The sequence below is a fragment of the Nipponia nippon genome, unplaced genomic scaffold (genome assembly GCF_047370975.1).
Source record: "Nipponia nippon isolate SJK-2023a ecotype South Korea unplaced genomic scaffold, ASM4737097v1 scaffold_16, whole genome shotgun sequence".
Lineage (NCBI taxonomy): Eukaryota > Metazoa > Chordata > Aves > Pelecaniformes > Threskiornithidae > Nipponia > Nipponia nippon.
Genome location: NW_028262332.1, coordinates 3,022,977 through 3,038,646, shown reverse-complemented (window position 1 = coordinate 3,038,646; position 15,670 = coordinate 3,022,977). Strand labels below are relative to the sequence as shown.

Here is a 15,670-nt window from a genome sequence, read left to right as displayed (position 1 = left end):
AGGGAACCTGTTCATCCTGTACCAGCAGGACATGGCGTTGCCTCATCAGCATTCGTGGGACATCCGAGTACTGTCATACGAGCGAGCAGGGCGCTTGCTTCCCAAAGGCACAGAGTTGCTTGGAGCCTCCGTCCTGTTATCCTGAGATCACTGTGGCTGTCCCTAGTGCTTTGATTGTATGCCCAAAATATCCTCAGCTCCTCCTGGAAAGGCTGTGGAGGGATATGTAAGCTGGAGCCAGAGAGGGAAAAAAATCTAATACAGGATGAGGCAGTTTGCTGATGAAATATTCATGTGGGCCACAAGGGAGAAGGGCCCATTATTTTTACTTTAAGGAGAAGAGAAAGCAGCCGCTGCTGGTGTGCTGGTGTCCCCCCCACCACCACTCAGTGTCACCTTGATATAGCAGACAGCGACTCTTTGAAGCCGTAGGTAAGAGATGTTTCTCTGCACATCGTTCCTTTAGTCCTTGCTGTGTATCGACACGAAACGCGTAGGAGCCTGAAGCTGTGCGCATCCCTGCCCAGTGCCTGAGCCTCGCACGGCCCCAGGCAGCCCCTTCCCCTCAGTCCCTAGGGAGGTGCGGTTCCAGGAGCCCTGGCTGTCTCTGGGCAGCTCGGCCGCTGCATGGGCTGGTCAGCAGACCAAAGCGCCCGCCTCTGTACGGCTCCTGGTCCTCAGCTTGTCAAGGCTGTCTGCCAGGGGGTGCACAGGAAAATGAATCCAACTGACCTTTGCAAGTTAAAAGAGCTTTAATTACCATAGCTTAATCCACTTTGGAAGCAAAGAAAGCCAAGTTGAGTTAAGGCCACGTTAAACTTCGAAGAGTATCCACGCTGGGCTTGGCTGCTGTTGGATACACTCACTCCCAAGGTGTGAAGGGGACCCCAGCTCCAAGTCTCCCGCTGTGGCACCGTTCTGGCTGAGCTGGGCTGCAGGACCTTGGCTCACAGAAGTGACTGCCGTTGTCCTGAGCTGTGCTTCTCTGGTGCTGTTGCTGTGATGCCTCTTCGTGGCAGCGCTGCACTTGGAAGATTTCTGAGCCTTGGGTGGGATGCCCAGCCTTCGTGGTGCTACCAGCTCATGGCTTGCTGGCTTCAGGACCTTTTGCCCCGGTGTGAGGAGTGGTGAAGAGCCTCACACTCCAACTGGGTCTTCCAAAATCTGAGCTTGTTCTTCCATTCCTTGGTGCTGCTTCACGCAGTCAGACAGCCCTTTGGCTTCTTGTAGTGGAGGATCGTGCTTTGACCCCAGGGCAGGGGGGTGAAGGCCCCTCTGTTAACGTGGGAAGAGTCAATGACAGTTGTAGGAAATGTCTGAAGCTCACAGAAATGGGTGTGCAAAGATCTGATGCAGAGGGTAATGCTGGCATCATGAGAATGGGCAGTATTCAACCTTCAGACAGAGAACCTGTCAGAGTCACCCTTTTTATAGCTATAAAGGTGAGCTCAGAGCACAGCCCAGACTCTGAATATTTGGGAATTCAGAGTTTAGTTCATACTCATTACAGGTGTCAAACCGGGATAGCCTTTCTATACTTCTCCGTGTTGCTGAAGATTAAATTAATTGGTTGTGATTAATATAGGAGGCTCACAACTAATAAAAGTCCTTTACATAGAGGTAGTTTTATTCAGGCACTGCTCCTCCGTGGCGTGTCAGCAGTGACATCGATCACTGCGGTTCCCATCCTGCTCCTCCGTGCCACGCTGGCTGTGTCTGGCATTTCTAACAGAAGCTATCCACCGTGTGTTGTTTTGGTCCTGGGACCCCCACGCAGCTCTGCTGGTGGCCCTTGATGTCTTGTGTCAGCCTCCAGCGTGCCTCCCGCTCTGCTGTAGCGCAGCTCTCGGTGCTGCCTGGAGGCCTTCTCCTTGCCCTCGTAATGGGCCTCCGTCCTTGCTGACCACAAGCACGATGCACCTTTCTCCCCAGCCTGCGGGCTCGGTGGTTCAGCAGTGCTGTCAGCGGTAGCTGTTAACACTGGGGGGACCCAAGGTTTTTCAGAGCAGCACCCTGGCCCCTCCGCTGCTTGCACTGCCCTGAGCCTGCCTCCAAACCCAGCTCCTCCTCACAGCCCTGCTCACTGCTGTCAACGTGCAAGGCTTGGTATGCGTGTTGTGATAACCTCCGCTCCTGAATTCCCATCTGCAAGACCGGCAAAAGAAATTAGTGGATGCTACAACTTTTAAATGACCAAGGCTACCCAGACACTTCTGTATCCAGAGGTGCCTTGCTTTGCCAGCTGACGGTGAAAGCCCCACCGTGATCAGAGGCTGGCTGGCAGTGAGGGGAGCCTGACCTGGGTGGTGGATGTGAGAGGGGTTACTTGGTGTGACTGCCTGGGTCATTTGTCTGAACACGCGCTTCAGGGCATGAATTAGCCGAGTTGCTTTCTCCTGACTTACTATGCACCATCAAGAGATGAAAATGTGTCCCAGAACAAGGGAGCAGCCTGCCTCTAGTTTTTTCTCTTTTTATTTGTATGTGTAGAGAGAGATATATACATTTAACTGTTGAAAGTGGGGTTATTCTGTTCACAGATATGCAAATAAATGCAACATGTCCCTGGTTAATTCAGCCCAGTCAACCAGAAGTGACAGGTACTCCCGAGGGCTATTTGATTTCTGGATGGTTTTACATTCTACAGGAAGGGCTGGGGATTAGTTGGTTATTCCCCCCCCCATTTCTAATCGATCTGAATGTCCTGGAATACATATGCAAAAGCTTTCGAACGGGCACCGTTTGGGAAAGTACAGCAGAGATCAGACTTCAGCCCTACAGCGGGAGGCTGAAGCGATGCAAGCCAGCAAGTTTGTTAAGGCTTTGCTGTAGTTCAGTAAGCTTGCAACGCTGCTGTCGTTAAGGTGGTATTGCCAGCTTTTGCAAGGTTAAGTTCAAGGTTGGTGGAGGCATCCTACATTCATCAAGCAATAGAGATATCCCTGTCTGGCTGCCTTTCCCTTCAGCACATCTGATCTGTATGCCTGAAAGGATGGGTTTTGTAGCGTAGTTTAACAAGTTTGCTTATCTGTAGGCAGAAGCATTCATTATCAAAAGTCTTGAAATGGAAACCGCTGCTGTTGGCGTGTGTGTGATAGTGTAACCGATCCGTCTGGCGGAGGAGGGATCTGGTGGGTGGCTGCGTACCGTCCCGGAGCGGGCACCCGGACAGCGGGCTGGAGGCGTGGAGCAGGTGGGCTGGACTGGTGTGCAGCCAGGGTGGTTGGGCTTCCAGCTGACGGGTCAGTCTGACCTCCTCGGATAGCTTCTGCACGGGTTTAGCGCAGAAGGCAGCCAGCATTGCTGGCCTACGGCTGGCACATTCCTTGCCCTTGGCTTTCTATCATATTTTTGTGTGGACACTGGGATTTCTTCGCTGTCAGCTGCAGAAGAAGCCATTATGGGGCTTTGGGAAGTTACTGGTGGGCTGTCAGCTGTCCACTGGCTTTGCTTTCACCATCCTGTTCCAGTCAGTGGTTCTGGGCCAAAATCCAGCCTGCACCAAGCTTGGGTCAGAGGCTATTCCGTGTGGATGAGCAAGAGGTGAATCCAAAGATCTAGGCCAATTATTCAGTGTAGACCTGACCTAACACGAATGGTATCTCATGAGAAGGCGCAAGAAGGGATGCAAGGATTAAAGGGAACGGAGGGATGAAGGAGGTGCTGGCAGATATGCACTTGTGATTGTGCAAGTGTCGTGGTTTATTGCAAATCTTTACAGTTTCCATGTCTGTGTTGTCTGTGGCAGGTCGAAGAGACAGCCGTATTTCCCAAGTTTTGCTATTATTAGTTTCCTGCAGTAAGGGCAGCCTTCCCTGTAGTCGTAATCAATGGATCCAGTCTTTTATCAGAGCCCTGTGCAGGTGAAGTAGCCAGCGATGGTGGTCAGTAATAAGCGTGAAACAAAAGGCTTGCACTAGTGCAAAGCTCTGGTGAAACGTCCTTGGGGCTGGCTGTCTCCAGGACAGACACAGGAGCGGGTCACCGTCCCCCAGCGCCATCCCGACAGAGGATGTTGCTTGCTGGGAAGGTGGGACCTGCTTCCAGTGGTCACCTTGTGCTTCAGAGCAGTTTGATTTTTATGATCTGTTCAAGCTTAAGTCCACTACATTTTTCACAACAGCAAGGACCATTTGTGCTGTGAATTGTCATTAATGTACTTCTGGGATCAACAGCTTATTTCATTAAAAGCCCTTTGGAAACCATCAGCCAGCAAAAACTCGTAGGTGCTGCTGAGCTGGGAGGAAGATGAACTGTGCCAAATGCTCTGCAAGTGTCGGACTGCTAATTCTCTGAGAAACGCCATTTCATCAGCTGAAACGTTGCTCTAATGTGCTTATTGCCAGGGGAGCTGCTTATTCCTTTAAGCAGCAGAAGAAAGAAAATATACATAAAGAAGAGAGTGCGAGCTTGCCTTCAGGCAGTTCGGTATTCAGAAGTAGCTATAATTATTATTAAAAAACAAAAAAAAAGAAGAAAAAAAGAAAAAATATATCTGTGATAATAGTGAGTGGCTTGAATGTTTGAGACGCTAATGGTGACTACTAGAGCGTGAAGGATAAGAGATGCGGAAGAGATAAGGAAGGATTTATTTCTATTAGATTGTAATGACATTTTCAGTGCGAGGTGATACAGCTCCCTGCGTCTCTCGCTGCTCGCTCGCTCTGACCTTGCTGGGATTTGCTTTGGTTTGCAGCTAGAAGCCTCTCCAGGCTACTCGGGGGTATGTGGTAAGCTCCCCACTTGTCTGCAGGTTTCCTGTGGTGACTGGAGTATGTGACATGAGCCACTGGTCCCCCAGTTCCCTGGGGATAAAAGGTATCCTTCTGCCTTGGGCCATCTGTAGCACTGGCCCAGCAGAATTACCCGAAAACATCCCTTGGGTCAGGCCTCACTCACCTCACCGCATGCTGGCAGGCAGCAGTGCCATTTCTTTGTTATTTCAGGCACTCTAAGCAAAAAAAGCACCCAAAAGTGATCGTTGTGCCCCCGAGCTACGGAGCGTTGCATGAGTCGAGCGCTGCTCAGTGCAGAGGCAGCTGCTGGGCTCAGCAGCGTGGCCAAAGGCTGAGCAGCACTGCTGGGCTGAGGCTTGGGATCAGGTTTAGAGACTGTCCTGCCCTGCTTCTGTTGTTGCCTGCCTGTCCCTCTGCTCCGAGTGTCCCCTCTCAGCCGTGGGAGACGCTCGCTGCCCCGGCAGACACCTGCTACGGGAACCTGTTTGCACATCGGTGCCCGACACATGCCTGTTGTATAGGCAAAGGCAGCGCTGTAGCTGCGCTAATATTAAACACTTTTGGAGGTGGCTGCCAGTGTAGCTGTGACAGCAAAGTCCCCAGCATGGCCTTACAAAGCCTGGCCTGGAAGGGGGGTTGGTGTTGGGGCAGCTCTGATGGCTCCGGCTCCCCTAGCAGCTGTGACTCTGCTGCTCCCGGTGCCTCAGTTAATGGGTCATGAGCTGGCTCTGCGTTCCTGTGAGCTCTGCTCGCACGTTTGCAGGATGTCTAGACATAAGCCAGTGGGGTTTCCTTGGAAAGCAGGCGGAGGATGAGCCCTGCAAGCCTCCTTGACTGTTGTTTTTGTTGTTTGGTAGCAGTAATGGCATGGAAATAGCTGTCGGCGTGGGTGAAACCTCAGCCACTCATGCAGCTGTGTGCTGAATCCTACTGATGCGGAGTAACTCTTGTCTGAAAGTGCTTTTTCTAATGGTGAAATTGAATCTGTCAACAGATAATTTCATAAACCCAGAGCAAAGAAATCCCATGCAGGAATCAACTCATAGCAAATGCCTTACTGATGATGGCTTTTTTTTCCTTCATTTCCTTCTACAGGAGGCGGCAGATGTTTCAGTGTTGAAATTGAAATTATAATTGTGACCCTGATCTTCCAAATGCTTCTGCGTTGTACACGCGGGAGCAGCTTGGGGCTGGACGCAGCCTTGGTACAGTGTAGGGGAGGAGGTGGGGACTGCGCGGCGTCTGGGCTACCGTGAGCCTGGGGCTACCTGGCCCTTCTCAGCAAGGTGCGGGGGTTCCCTTGCCTGGGTGTCCGCAGTTTCCCCCACCAGAATAGCTGCGCTTCTGCACAGCCATGCTTGCCGTCTCTGTTTTAGGAAGGCATTAGGACAGCCGTGCATTTAGCAGCTGGGAGCGATCCCGGCTCTCCCTGGTCTTGGCCCCTGAGGTTCATTACAGCTTCTTGCTCTGAGCTTCAGCCTGGCAGCGGAACGGGGGGAGAGCTGAGGAGGGAGAAAACATAAAGTGGAAATGTAACCAAAATGCTCTCTTCTGGGAAAAGACTGGCACAGAAGTGTTAATCATACATGTACAAACCTGCTTGCTTGAGTGGAAAAGCCCGAGCAGAAGGGCTTGGTCCAGGTAATGGTGTGCTGGGGGTCTGTTCCCAGTGGGACCCAGGATCAGCGCTTTTCGTCATGGCGGGATCAAGTCACGGTGGTGGGAACCACTGGCAACAACAGCCTGGTCACAATGGACGTATGTAGCTCCCTCCTCGGACAGCAGCTTGGCTTGTGCTTCGCCCTCATCCTGCAGTCTCCCTCCCACCCCACAGCCGTGGCTGGAGCGAGGGCACACAGCCTGGAGAGGTCCCCTCGATAGGGATGGCAGCGGGCGTGTGGGCAGTGCTGTGCCCGCGGCCGCCAGCGTTGACGGCGCCAACCCCACCAAACGCCATCTCTGCCATGTGCCCCGTCACTGGAAACAGCCGGACCTGGGGAAATAGTCTGCAAAACAGTCCCCCCTCTTATCCCTAAGCCCTTAACAGGGAGTGACTCAGCCTTTGCTTCATCCTGGCAATCAGCTTATCTCGCGGTTTGGCTCCTGAACGCTCTCTCTCCGCTCCTCCTTCCTGCCTCCCTCATCGCTCCCCACTCTGATTAAACTGAGCCCCCTGCCTGCGAGCACTCGCTTTATTTCTCGGCTGTTCCCTAAATCTGCAGTTTGTCAATAAGCCGAATGCTCCGAGAGTGGTTATTTCTCCGGCCCCTGCTGCTGCCGTGCTTTTCCCGGCAGCCTGAGTTTCTATTGCGATTTCCGCAGGGTTTATTCGGAGAGGCGTAGGTATTAGTTGATTAAGAAATGCAATTAAGCCCTCAACAACCCAACTTTCTGGGATTGCCAGCGGCAACATATTTTTAAGTAGTGCTTAGGGTTTTTTTCCACGCAGCTTGGGTTTGCGGGAAGGTCTTTCAGACCTTTATTGCTTGGGGCTGTATTCATTGCTTTCTGCTTCTTGAAGTCTAGCTTTGCCCGGTACGCGTATAAACAAACCAGCTCCCGCAGCAGCACGTCACGTTTCTAGGGAGAGGGAGTATCTCTTACTCGATCTGATGATATCGGGGTGGGGAGAGCAGCTTCTCAGCTTACCAGCCCGTCCGACTAGCGCTAAAGGGAAATTTAAATGTCTTGATACAGAGCTGCCCCTCGTGTTGCTCACTCCCGGGAAGTGCTGGCACGTATATTTGTTGTTCAGGGACTCGTAGAGAGGGAGCGTTGCCGTTATCCAGTCTGTTTTGACCCTGATCTGTGATTGCGTGCACTTTGCTGCATTTCTGCTACTTGTTTTTCTTCCAAAGTTGGGGGATTTTTGAAAGATACGGCCACGGTGTGGTGAAGAGGTTGTGGCAGAAGGGAAACCTTGAACGTCATTAAGCAAATGGGGAGAAAAGAGAAGGACTTTGGAAAAGTTTAATATTTTTCTGGTTTTAATAAAACCCAGTGCAACGTTCAATAAAGTAATCATTCTGTGTGCAGAGCGATGTTTTCATGTAAAGAAGAAAGTTAAGCTGCCCTTGATTTTGACAGGCAAACGCTCTGTTGGGTGGGTACAGTGCCCACTCTCCCGCCTGAAGCGTGAAGGTCTCTTTATGGTTCCTCTATAATGCTTCAATCCTAAAACTGTTTCCAGCACTTTGTGCACTTTAAAGCAGGGGAGGGACTAACCCAGGGAAGGTCGGTTTTGTGCAGCCCCAGACAAGGATGCTGGTACAGGGAGTTAATGTGTTACAGTTCTCGCTCTCCGGCTTCCCACAGCACGGCTGTTCCTGGAGCGCAGAGGGCAGCGGCGCCATGCCGAGACCCTGCCTGTGTTGGCAGTGCACTCGTGGGATCGCCCCAGCTTTAGCTCGCAGATCCATAAAACACGTGCAGCCGATGAGGCATCAATGCAGTTGCCAGCCAGCTGAGATACCGGTATAGAAAAGCAGGAGCTGTTTTGGCATCCGTTTCTCAAAGTACAAAATCTTGCAGTGTATAGTCCTTGGGTAGACTTATGTCCTGCTGCTGATTTCTGTCTTGCTGCTGCACCACCACCAAGACAGAAAATGGGTTTTCAATACCAGCCTCTCTAAGGCTGGGCTAAATTCCCTGCGTGATGCTGTGTTCTCTAGCGAGGCAGGTTAATTAGCGACTTGCTGGAAATGACTTTTCCATTCAGGTAAATGTGCAAGCTTTGGGTTTGACTGTGATGAAGAGTTTTAAATATAAAAGGCATTCACAAACAGTCTGTTTCTGGTTGTTTCTATCAGTGTGAAACACATTTTGGCTTTTCTCATTTGTTTTTATTCCTGCTGTCTGCTTTTCTCCAGAACTGACTTAAAACTTGGGACAAAAGCAAAAAAAACCCTGGAATTATTCATTTAGAAAATGTCATGCAGCGAGTGAACAAAGGCCATTTCAAATTGAGAGTCCTCAAGGGAGCTAAACGCAGGCTTGCTCGTTCACTCTGAATTCTCACCTGAACTTTCATATATCATCAGGCCCCCTGAGCAGGAGAGGCTGGAGGAAGGCAGGTGGGAAGCTGGCTAATAGCTTTGGCGTCCCTTGCAAAATCAGCCCTGCGGCCAGCATTTGGTGGGGAAAACAGCTGGCCAGGTGCTGCGTGGTACTTCAGCCTGTCGGAGGTTTGTGGGAAATATTAAACGTCTGTTGCAGTATGTGCTGGCAAGATAGATGGAAAAATCTGTCCTAGCATTATTAATTAGAGATAATAAGGCACATGGCTGTGCGGAGGAGTCTGGAGTGCCTTCTGTGCCTTGGACGGGCAGGGTGCCTGGGTGGGGTGTCCTGCGAAGACCGGTAACTGCTGCGGGGGCGATGGCCGGACTGGTGGAGGTGGGCGAGGACCAGCCGGGGCTGTGCCTCTGCCGTGCTTGTCTCCAGGGAAAGGAGTGCCCAGAACGGCCCCTCGCAGCCACCACTACGTAAAAGAAAGGTAGAGAAATGGAGCTGGGCTATTTCCCAGTCCGGGTGGATGTGGGTAATTGCTGTGTAATCACACATTTGCACGGGGCACGGGCAGGCAGAGGGGCAATGCGCAGCCAGGGCTGACTGGCACCGCTCCGTCAGGGGTGCTTTGGGATTTCTCTCGGCTAGGTATCTAGCCCAGAGATGCACCTGTAAAAGGAGAGCACTGAAAACTGCCACAGATCAACTTTTCCTCTGATTTGTGGTTGTAATCCCCCGAGGCTGTGCGTGCTGACCCCTCTTAGTCCTCCAGAGCTGGCATTTCCTTCTCGTATTCCCCACTGCCTGCCCTGTCCCACAGGAGCTGTCCTGTCCGGCCGAGGGACACGGCGGGGTACGGCTATCCTGTTGCTCTAGCTGGCCGTGTATCCTACCTCTCCCTTCGCCTGCGCGTTTGCCTCCTCGTGTTTCTGAGGATTGCAGAACGGGATCAGAAGGGCCCCTTTGGTGCTGCTTTGTCACCCTGTGTCCTGCGACACCTGGCCTGGTGTCACGGGAGGTGCAGTGGGCCGGAGCAGCCTGGCCTTCAGCCAAAGAGCTGAGCAGCAGCTCCGTCTGGATCCTCAGGGTCTTTGCCATAAACTGGAGTGAAACCTATAGTTTGCTTTATTAGTTGATGTTTTTAGCTGCTAAGACTGGAGGCTGGGTTTCTGTGGAGCAGGCAGGAGAAGGGCAGTCCCTTCTCCGGCTGATGCCTCAGCTGGACTCCAGCCTGCAGAATGGTCTCTCAGCCCTTGCCTAAGCTGTGTCTCCTTTCCTGAGGCCCAGACCCCTCCTGAAACACCATTACTTGCTCCACTTGAGGCATTAACCTCCTTCCAGGCCAGTGCTTTACTTCTGGATTTGTCACCTGGGTCTTGGATGTCATTCCATCATCTTTCTGTCTTCTTCCATCTTTTCCTTCGGAAGAGCCAGACTTCTGCACCTTCTCAACACGATCTGCCCTCTCACTCCGCTTGACCCTCTAAATTATTGAAAAACAGGAAAAGACAAACCAAACCCAAGTCACGGATGTTGCATGTTCTCCACACTTCACTGGCAGATGTCCCCCTTGGTAGAATCACCCTGTCTGTCCTTGCCGTGTCTGTGGTCGGCCGTGCTGCTCTCCGGGGATGCACGGGGCATTGCCCACCTTGCAGGCCATGCACCTCTAAAGCATCTTCTGAGCCTCAGCCAGCCCTGACCGTTTGTCCAGGCACGGGGAGACGGACAAGCCTAGGGAGCCACAGGAGCAGCTAGACCTGCTCTGCCCACTCCTCTGCATTGCTGCAGGAGCCAGCTGCAGCAGGGAGGTGACAGCGCTGGTCTGGAGCTCCGTCTGGGGCTGCGGTTGGCTGGGGGCATCTGCAGAAGTGGCTCTGTCCCGGGGTGTGCACTGCTCACTAGGGAACTGGTGGGAGAGCTGGAGGCAGCAGGGGGGACGTGGCTGTTGCCAGAAGCATGGAGCTGCGCCTGCTTTTGTGCAGTGCTCAGACACCACATCAATGTTCCTCCTCCTCCGCAGGTGAATCTGGTCCTGAATGAGGGGAAGTCCCTGGGCCTCATGATCCGAGGAGGGGCAGAGTATTCCCTGGGCATCTACATCACCGGTGTGGATAAAGGCTCTGAAGCAGAGAGCACTGGCTTAAAGGTAAGAACGACCCCAGAGCGGGCTGGGGCAGAGCTTCACGCGCTGTGGCTGCAGGGCCGTGTCGGCACGTAACTGCTGCTGTTCCTGCCCCTCTGCCCCCGGCCGAGCAGGGCTCTCAATGGAGGGGTGAGCATTGCATTTTGGGGGGTGGCTTTTCAGGGCAGGTTCTTGAGACATTTTGGGTACTAAGCCTAGAGGGAGCAAGATTGTTGCGCAGAGAGAAATGCAGCCTTACGCCTTCTGAGTAGGCTGTACTTGCCTTCTGCCTTAGCACACCCTCACACCTGATTTTGACCCCTGGAGATAGCCTGGGGATGGCTTTGGTGTAGGTATCTGAGAGTGCAGCCCAGACCTGGCAGGTGAAGAAAGTCACTCTTGCCTCCCTGAGCTGGCAGGGAAGAGTTTTCCATTAAAGCTCCTGGTTTTGTGCCCTCTCCCTGCATCTCGCATCCAAACCCATTATGTTTGGAGCTAGTGTTTTGCAGAAGGTGCTCCTAGCCTGCCTGCAGGGAATGTGTTTAGCTGCCACGCTGAGAGGCGGCCAGGCTCGCTGCAGGGGGAGCAGGCGCGTGCTGGTTTCCTCTGCAGCGCTGGCATTCGCAAGGATCGTGTCTTAACAAGAAGAAACAGCAGGATTGCCCTCGGGGCTAGAGCAGAGCTGATCTGTCAGCAGCCCAACTTGGTGTGACCTCCAGCTACGTCAGGCTCCCTCCATAGTCCAACAGGTTCCTAAAGGATGCTCTGTGGGTTGGCTGGGCCCTTCTGAGGCTGGACTGATCCAGAGTCCTACAGTTTTGCTGCGGACCCCTTGTAAAGAGAGATCCTACATCTCTTTGATCCCACCATGTACACGTGCACACACATCACCTCCAAGCTCCTCCATCCTTCCCACGGTACCAGGTCTCAGAACACGATGGGACATCCTGGGACCTCGGCTGTTCCTGGAAGGGGCATTTAGGGTTAAAACTGTATATGTTCTAGGACACTCACCAGTAAAATAAGTTGAAAAGGGAGCTATTGGACTTTGGGTGCAGCATCTCTGTGCTGCTGATGGATGGGGCATGTTTGAGACTCAAACTTCACAGGCTGTAGCATTTTACTTCATCACCCAGGGTTTCTTTTTTGGTGTTTTTTTTTCTCTCTAAATGACCCAACTCCCTGCAATCACATTGTGCCTTTTTTGCTTCCTCCAGTGCAATCCCATGGGCTCTGGGAGACAGTTCTTTCCCTGCTCCTTGTGTCAGTCAAGAATTGATGGATGTTAAACTCTCTAACGTTCTCTCAATCCCCTGAAATGGTGCTGAACTGCTGAGGATCGAGGGGTAATCTGCTCTGATCCCCAGTCTGTATTGTGAAGTAATATGTTTCTCTCTTGATCAACCCCAGAGATTTTAGGGCTAAGCCTTCAGCTTTGCTCCAGTGGCCCTGTAAAGTCACTTAAATCTGTAAAGGCTGGTAGCCTGAAGTGGACGGACAATCTGGTGGAGAGGGCTGCGATTTGGGCTGGGACAGATATGATCCTGTCCCTCAAGTTGCTGTGGCACAAAATGTTGCATCTAACTGGGCACGGAGGTCACCAGGGTTCCCTTTACGGACAAGGAGACATTTGCGGGGGTAATGCAACCACTTCTGAACTTAATTGTCCACTGCAGGCTCCTGTTTCTCTCTGCTGACTCTTTTTGACACAGAATGAAAATGCTGGACTTGGAGGTTTGGATCAATCCAAGCCTTAATCTCTCCTTAGCAGGTCCTTAGCAGGGAAACGGGGTTTTGGACCCTGCCATATGAGAGGGTCACTTGGGCACCAGGGACGAGGAACTGTGGGAGCATCCTAGGGAGGTGGCTGAGTGGTGCTCAGGGCAGCCAGAAGTGAGAGCCGCTGCTGGGAACTGCCTGCAGACCATCCTTCTCACCCAGACCACACGTTACTCCTCTGGGTATGTTACTCCTCGCAGCCGCTCTGCCTGCACACCGGACCCAGGGACGTCAACGCGTGCTTGTTCGTTAGCGCAAGGTCATGGTGAGAGGCAGCAGGGACAGTGCTCTGGGACGCCAGGGTTTCAAGACAGAGGTGATAAGAGGCACAGGACAATTTGTTTCTGCCTAATAGAGCTGGAAAGAGAGGGACTGGCTCGAGGTGCCCCGGGCGTCACGTGGGTGACTTTGGAGCCACCATCTGAAGCAAGCCTGTTTGTCCCCAGCACCTGCTGACCCTGTGCCGGGGTGTCAGGCTCCATCTCGTACACGCTAGAAGCCTGAAAGATGACAGGCAGGAAAAGAAAAAGAAGTTGCATTGTTTTCCTAAGGTTCTTCTGGTTTTTTCATGTTTAGTGCTTCCATACTGCTCCAAACCCCTCTCTTTGCTGCACGGGGGAAATTGCTGCTTTTCTTGGTTCGGTCTGCCTGCCGGTGAGCTCAGCACAGCTAACGTCGTGCTGCAAACTCGCACACGCGGGAAAAGTCACAGCAGCATAACACACGGCTTTATCCCTCCACCTCTCATTTCATGCCTGCTAGGAAGGCAAGAAAATAATCACATGCTGTAGTTGAAGCACAGGGAGCGGTGTGTGCTGCTCCCCTCCATCCCTGCCAAGCAAGGTCCCCGCACCGTGGCAGTTGTTTGCACACCAGAGCCTCTGCTTATTGATTCTTTATATCTCTCTCCTTGCTGTCCTGTTTTGTAGTAACTGATCTGTGCATGCCAGCAGGCCGATGCTTTTCTGAATGTCAGGCTTTGTGTGATTTCAAATACGCACAGATGCTTCCCGCCCTGATTTGTGTTTGCTGCAGGCTGTAAATTTAGAACTGCTTGGAGGTTTGGAGATAAAGAAAGGCCTTTTATGTTCTGCTGTTGGACACGGTCGGGTCTAGACTGCATCCACGCGCTCCCTGTGCCGCTCCAGGTGGTGGTGGAAGGGATGTGGTGCCATGAGGGGGGAAGAACTGATGGGTGAATGTGGTTTTCAGATAATTCGTTGCTCTCTAAAATAGAAGAAATGTGGATTTGTTCAATGTGGGCTCAACCCAACCTTGCTGGGTCGATGGGAAGGTTCCGGCTGACTTCCCAGGCGGTGAATGCTGCTGTGGGTTTTGCTGCTTTCACTGAATTTGTTACCAGAATTGTTTAGCTTGATTCTGCCAGACTTCATTTTAGGGAAAACCTTCTTGCGTCTACGGCACCAAATCAGAATTTGTGGATGCTTTAATAACATGTTTTACATTTCCCTTAAATTTTGATTAAAGGGCAAACAACGTAGTATTGAAAGCCAGTCAAAACCAAGGAAGTTTCTCTCAGGCCTGAAAGCTAAGCTGGCTTTTGTCTGCTACAGAAGCAGGGCCCGTGGTCCGGAGAAGTGGGTCCCGGAGGAGATCTAGCCCTGCTGATGCCGGTTTGGGTGCTGCTGCTCTGCTCCCCCCGGCTTCATGGCCACGAGGCAGAGCGCTCTGCAGGTGCTGGCAGAAAACAGGCTGGATCGCTGCAGTCAGTCAATAATTAAATATTCATACTCTTGGCCTTGGCCTTCTTTATGTTTATTCATTTATGAAACTTCTGACAATGTGTTCTTCGGGCATGTTTTAAAATATGCTGCCTCGGTGTAAGTTCTCAGACTGAAAAGTGCAGGTTAACAGAAGACTGCAAAGGAGGAACGTGAGCCAGTCTCCTTTGCTTTTGGCTGCTGTCCTTCCCGCCTCCTTCGTGATGGCCGCAGCGATGCCACACAGGAGCTGAGCTTGTTCTGCTGGCGTTCGTGGCTCTGCTCGTCCCGATTTCTTCCTCGTTCATTTTTTCTGGCGATGTATTTTGTAAGGATCTTTTTTAAGCCACATTTTTTTTTTGCTCTCCTTGACCTTTACATCTGAAATAGCAGATCTCAGATAGCTTTCTTTGAACAAACAACTCAATATTGAGTTCCCAGCACAAAGGCTGGGGTAAAAAGAGGCTACCACAATCCATCTATATCCATATACAGGCAAAGGCGAGAAAAAGAGACTGTAAATAGGAAGAGGTGAATGATTTTACATCATCAGTGGCAGTCATGAAGCTGCCTCTTGAAAACTGGCTTGTATTTTGAGGTCTGCACATAGACAAAAAAGATACTGAAAAAGAGAAGATAAAAAAGAGCCTCCTGGCTGCCTCGGAGCCTGGGGAATAAGCTGTACAGTGAGAAATTCCGTGAGGAGGTGAGTGGTTGTGGTATGCAAGATCCAACCTTTCCACTGGAGGCAGTGCGGAGTGGTCCTTCAAACGATGCCACCTTTGTGGGGACAGATGTTGCTTAAATTGCCCCTCTTCTGGGAGGCTACCAGAAACCTCAGCAGTGCCAAAACCACTGCCTGCCCCAAGAGACAAGCTTCTCTCCTTGTAGGCTTTCATTTCCAGTCTGTATCTGCTTTGTTCCTCGTATTTGTATTGCAGGGTGTTTGGGGAAAAGAACATGTTTTCCGACAGCACTTGGCACCCGCTGTTCCCTTGCCTTGATCCCAAATCTGTCTCTTGTCCTTCCAACGGGCCGTGCTGGCCTCGTTGGACCTGTTTCCCTCCTGGGGAAGCTGAGTACCTCCTTATTTTTCTGTGAGTCTTAATTTGGCCATTTCTAAATCGATTCGTACTTTTTCCTGCCGATATTTTTAATTTCTTAAGGTCTGCTTTTGGTAATTATTCGTGCTAGAGAGAGACTCCTCCTGCTTTAGTGGTATCCACGAGTGTAATTTAACCTCTCTTCCAGCACATTAGTGGCATTAAATAAGACTAGTGCTAGTGCCAAACCACTTGGCA

The 15,670-nt window shown here is 51.7% G+C and overlaps 1 protein-coding gene across 2 annotated transcripts in view; it reads left to right on the top strand.

The window, feature by feature from the left end:
- Positions 1-15,670, top strand: part of WHRN (whirlin) — a 56,269-nt gene that overhangs the window by 18,868 nt on the left and 21,731 nt on the right. For both annotated transcript variants that reach the window (XM_087752876.1, XM_087752875.1), the window contains exon 3: positions 10,768-10,893. In XM_087752876.1, coding sequence (XP_087609002.1) covers positions 10,768-10,893 — 126 coding nt within the window. The remainder of the gene's footprint in view (positions 1-10,767; positions 10,894-15,670) is intronic.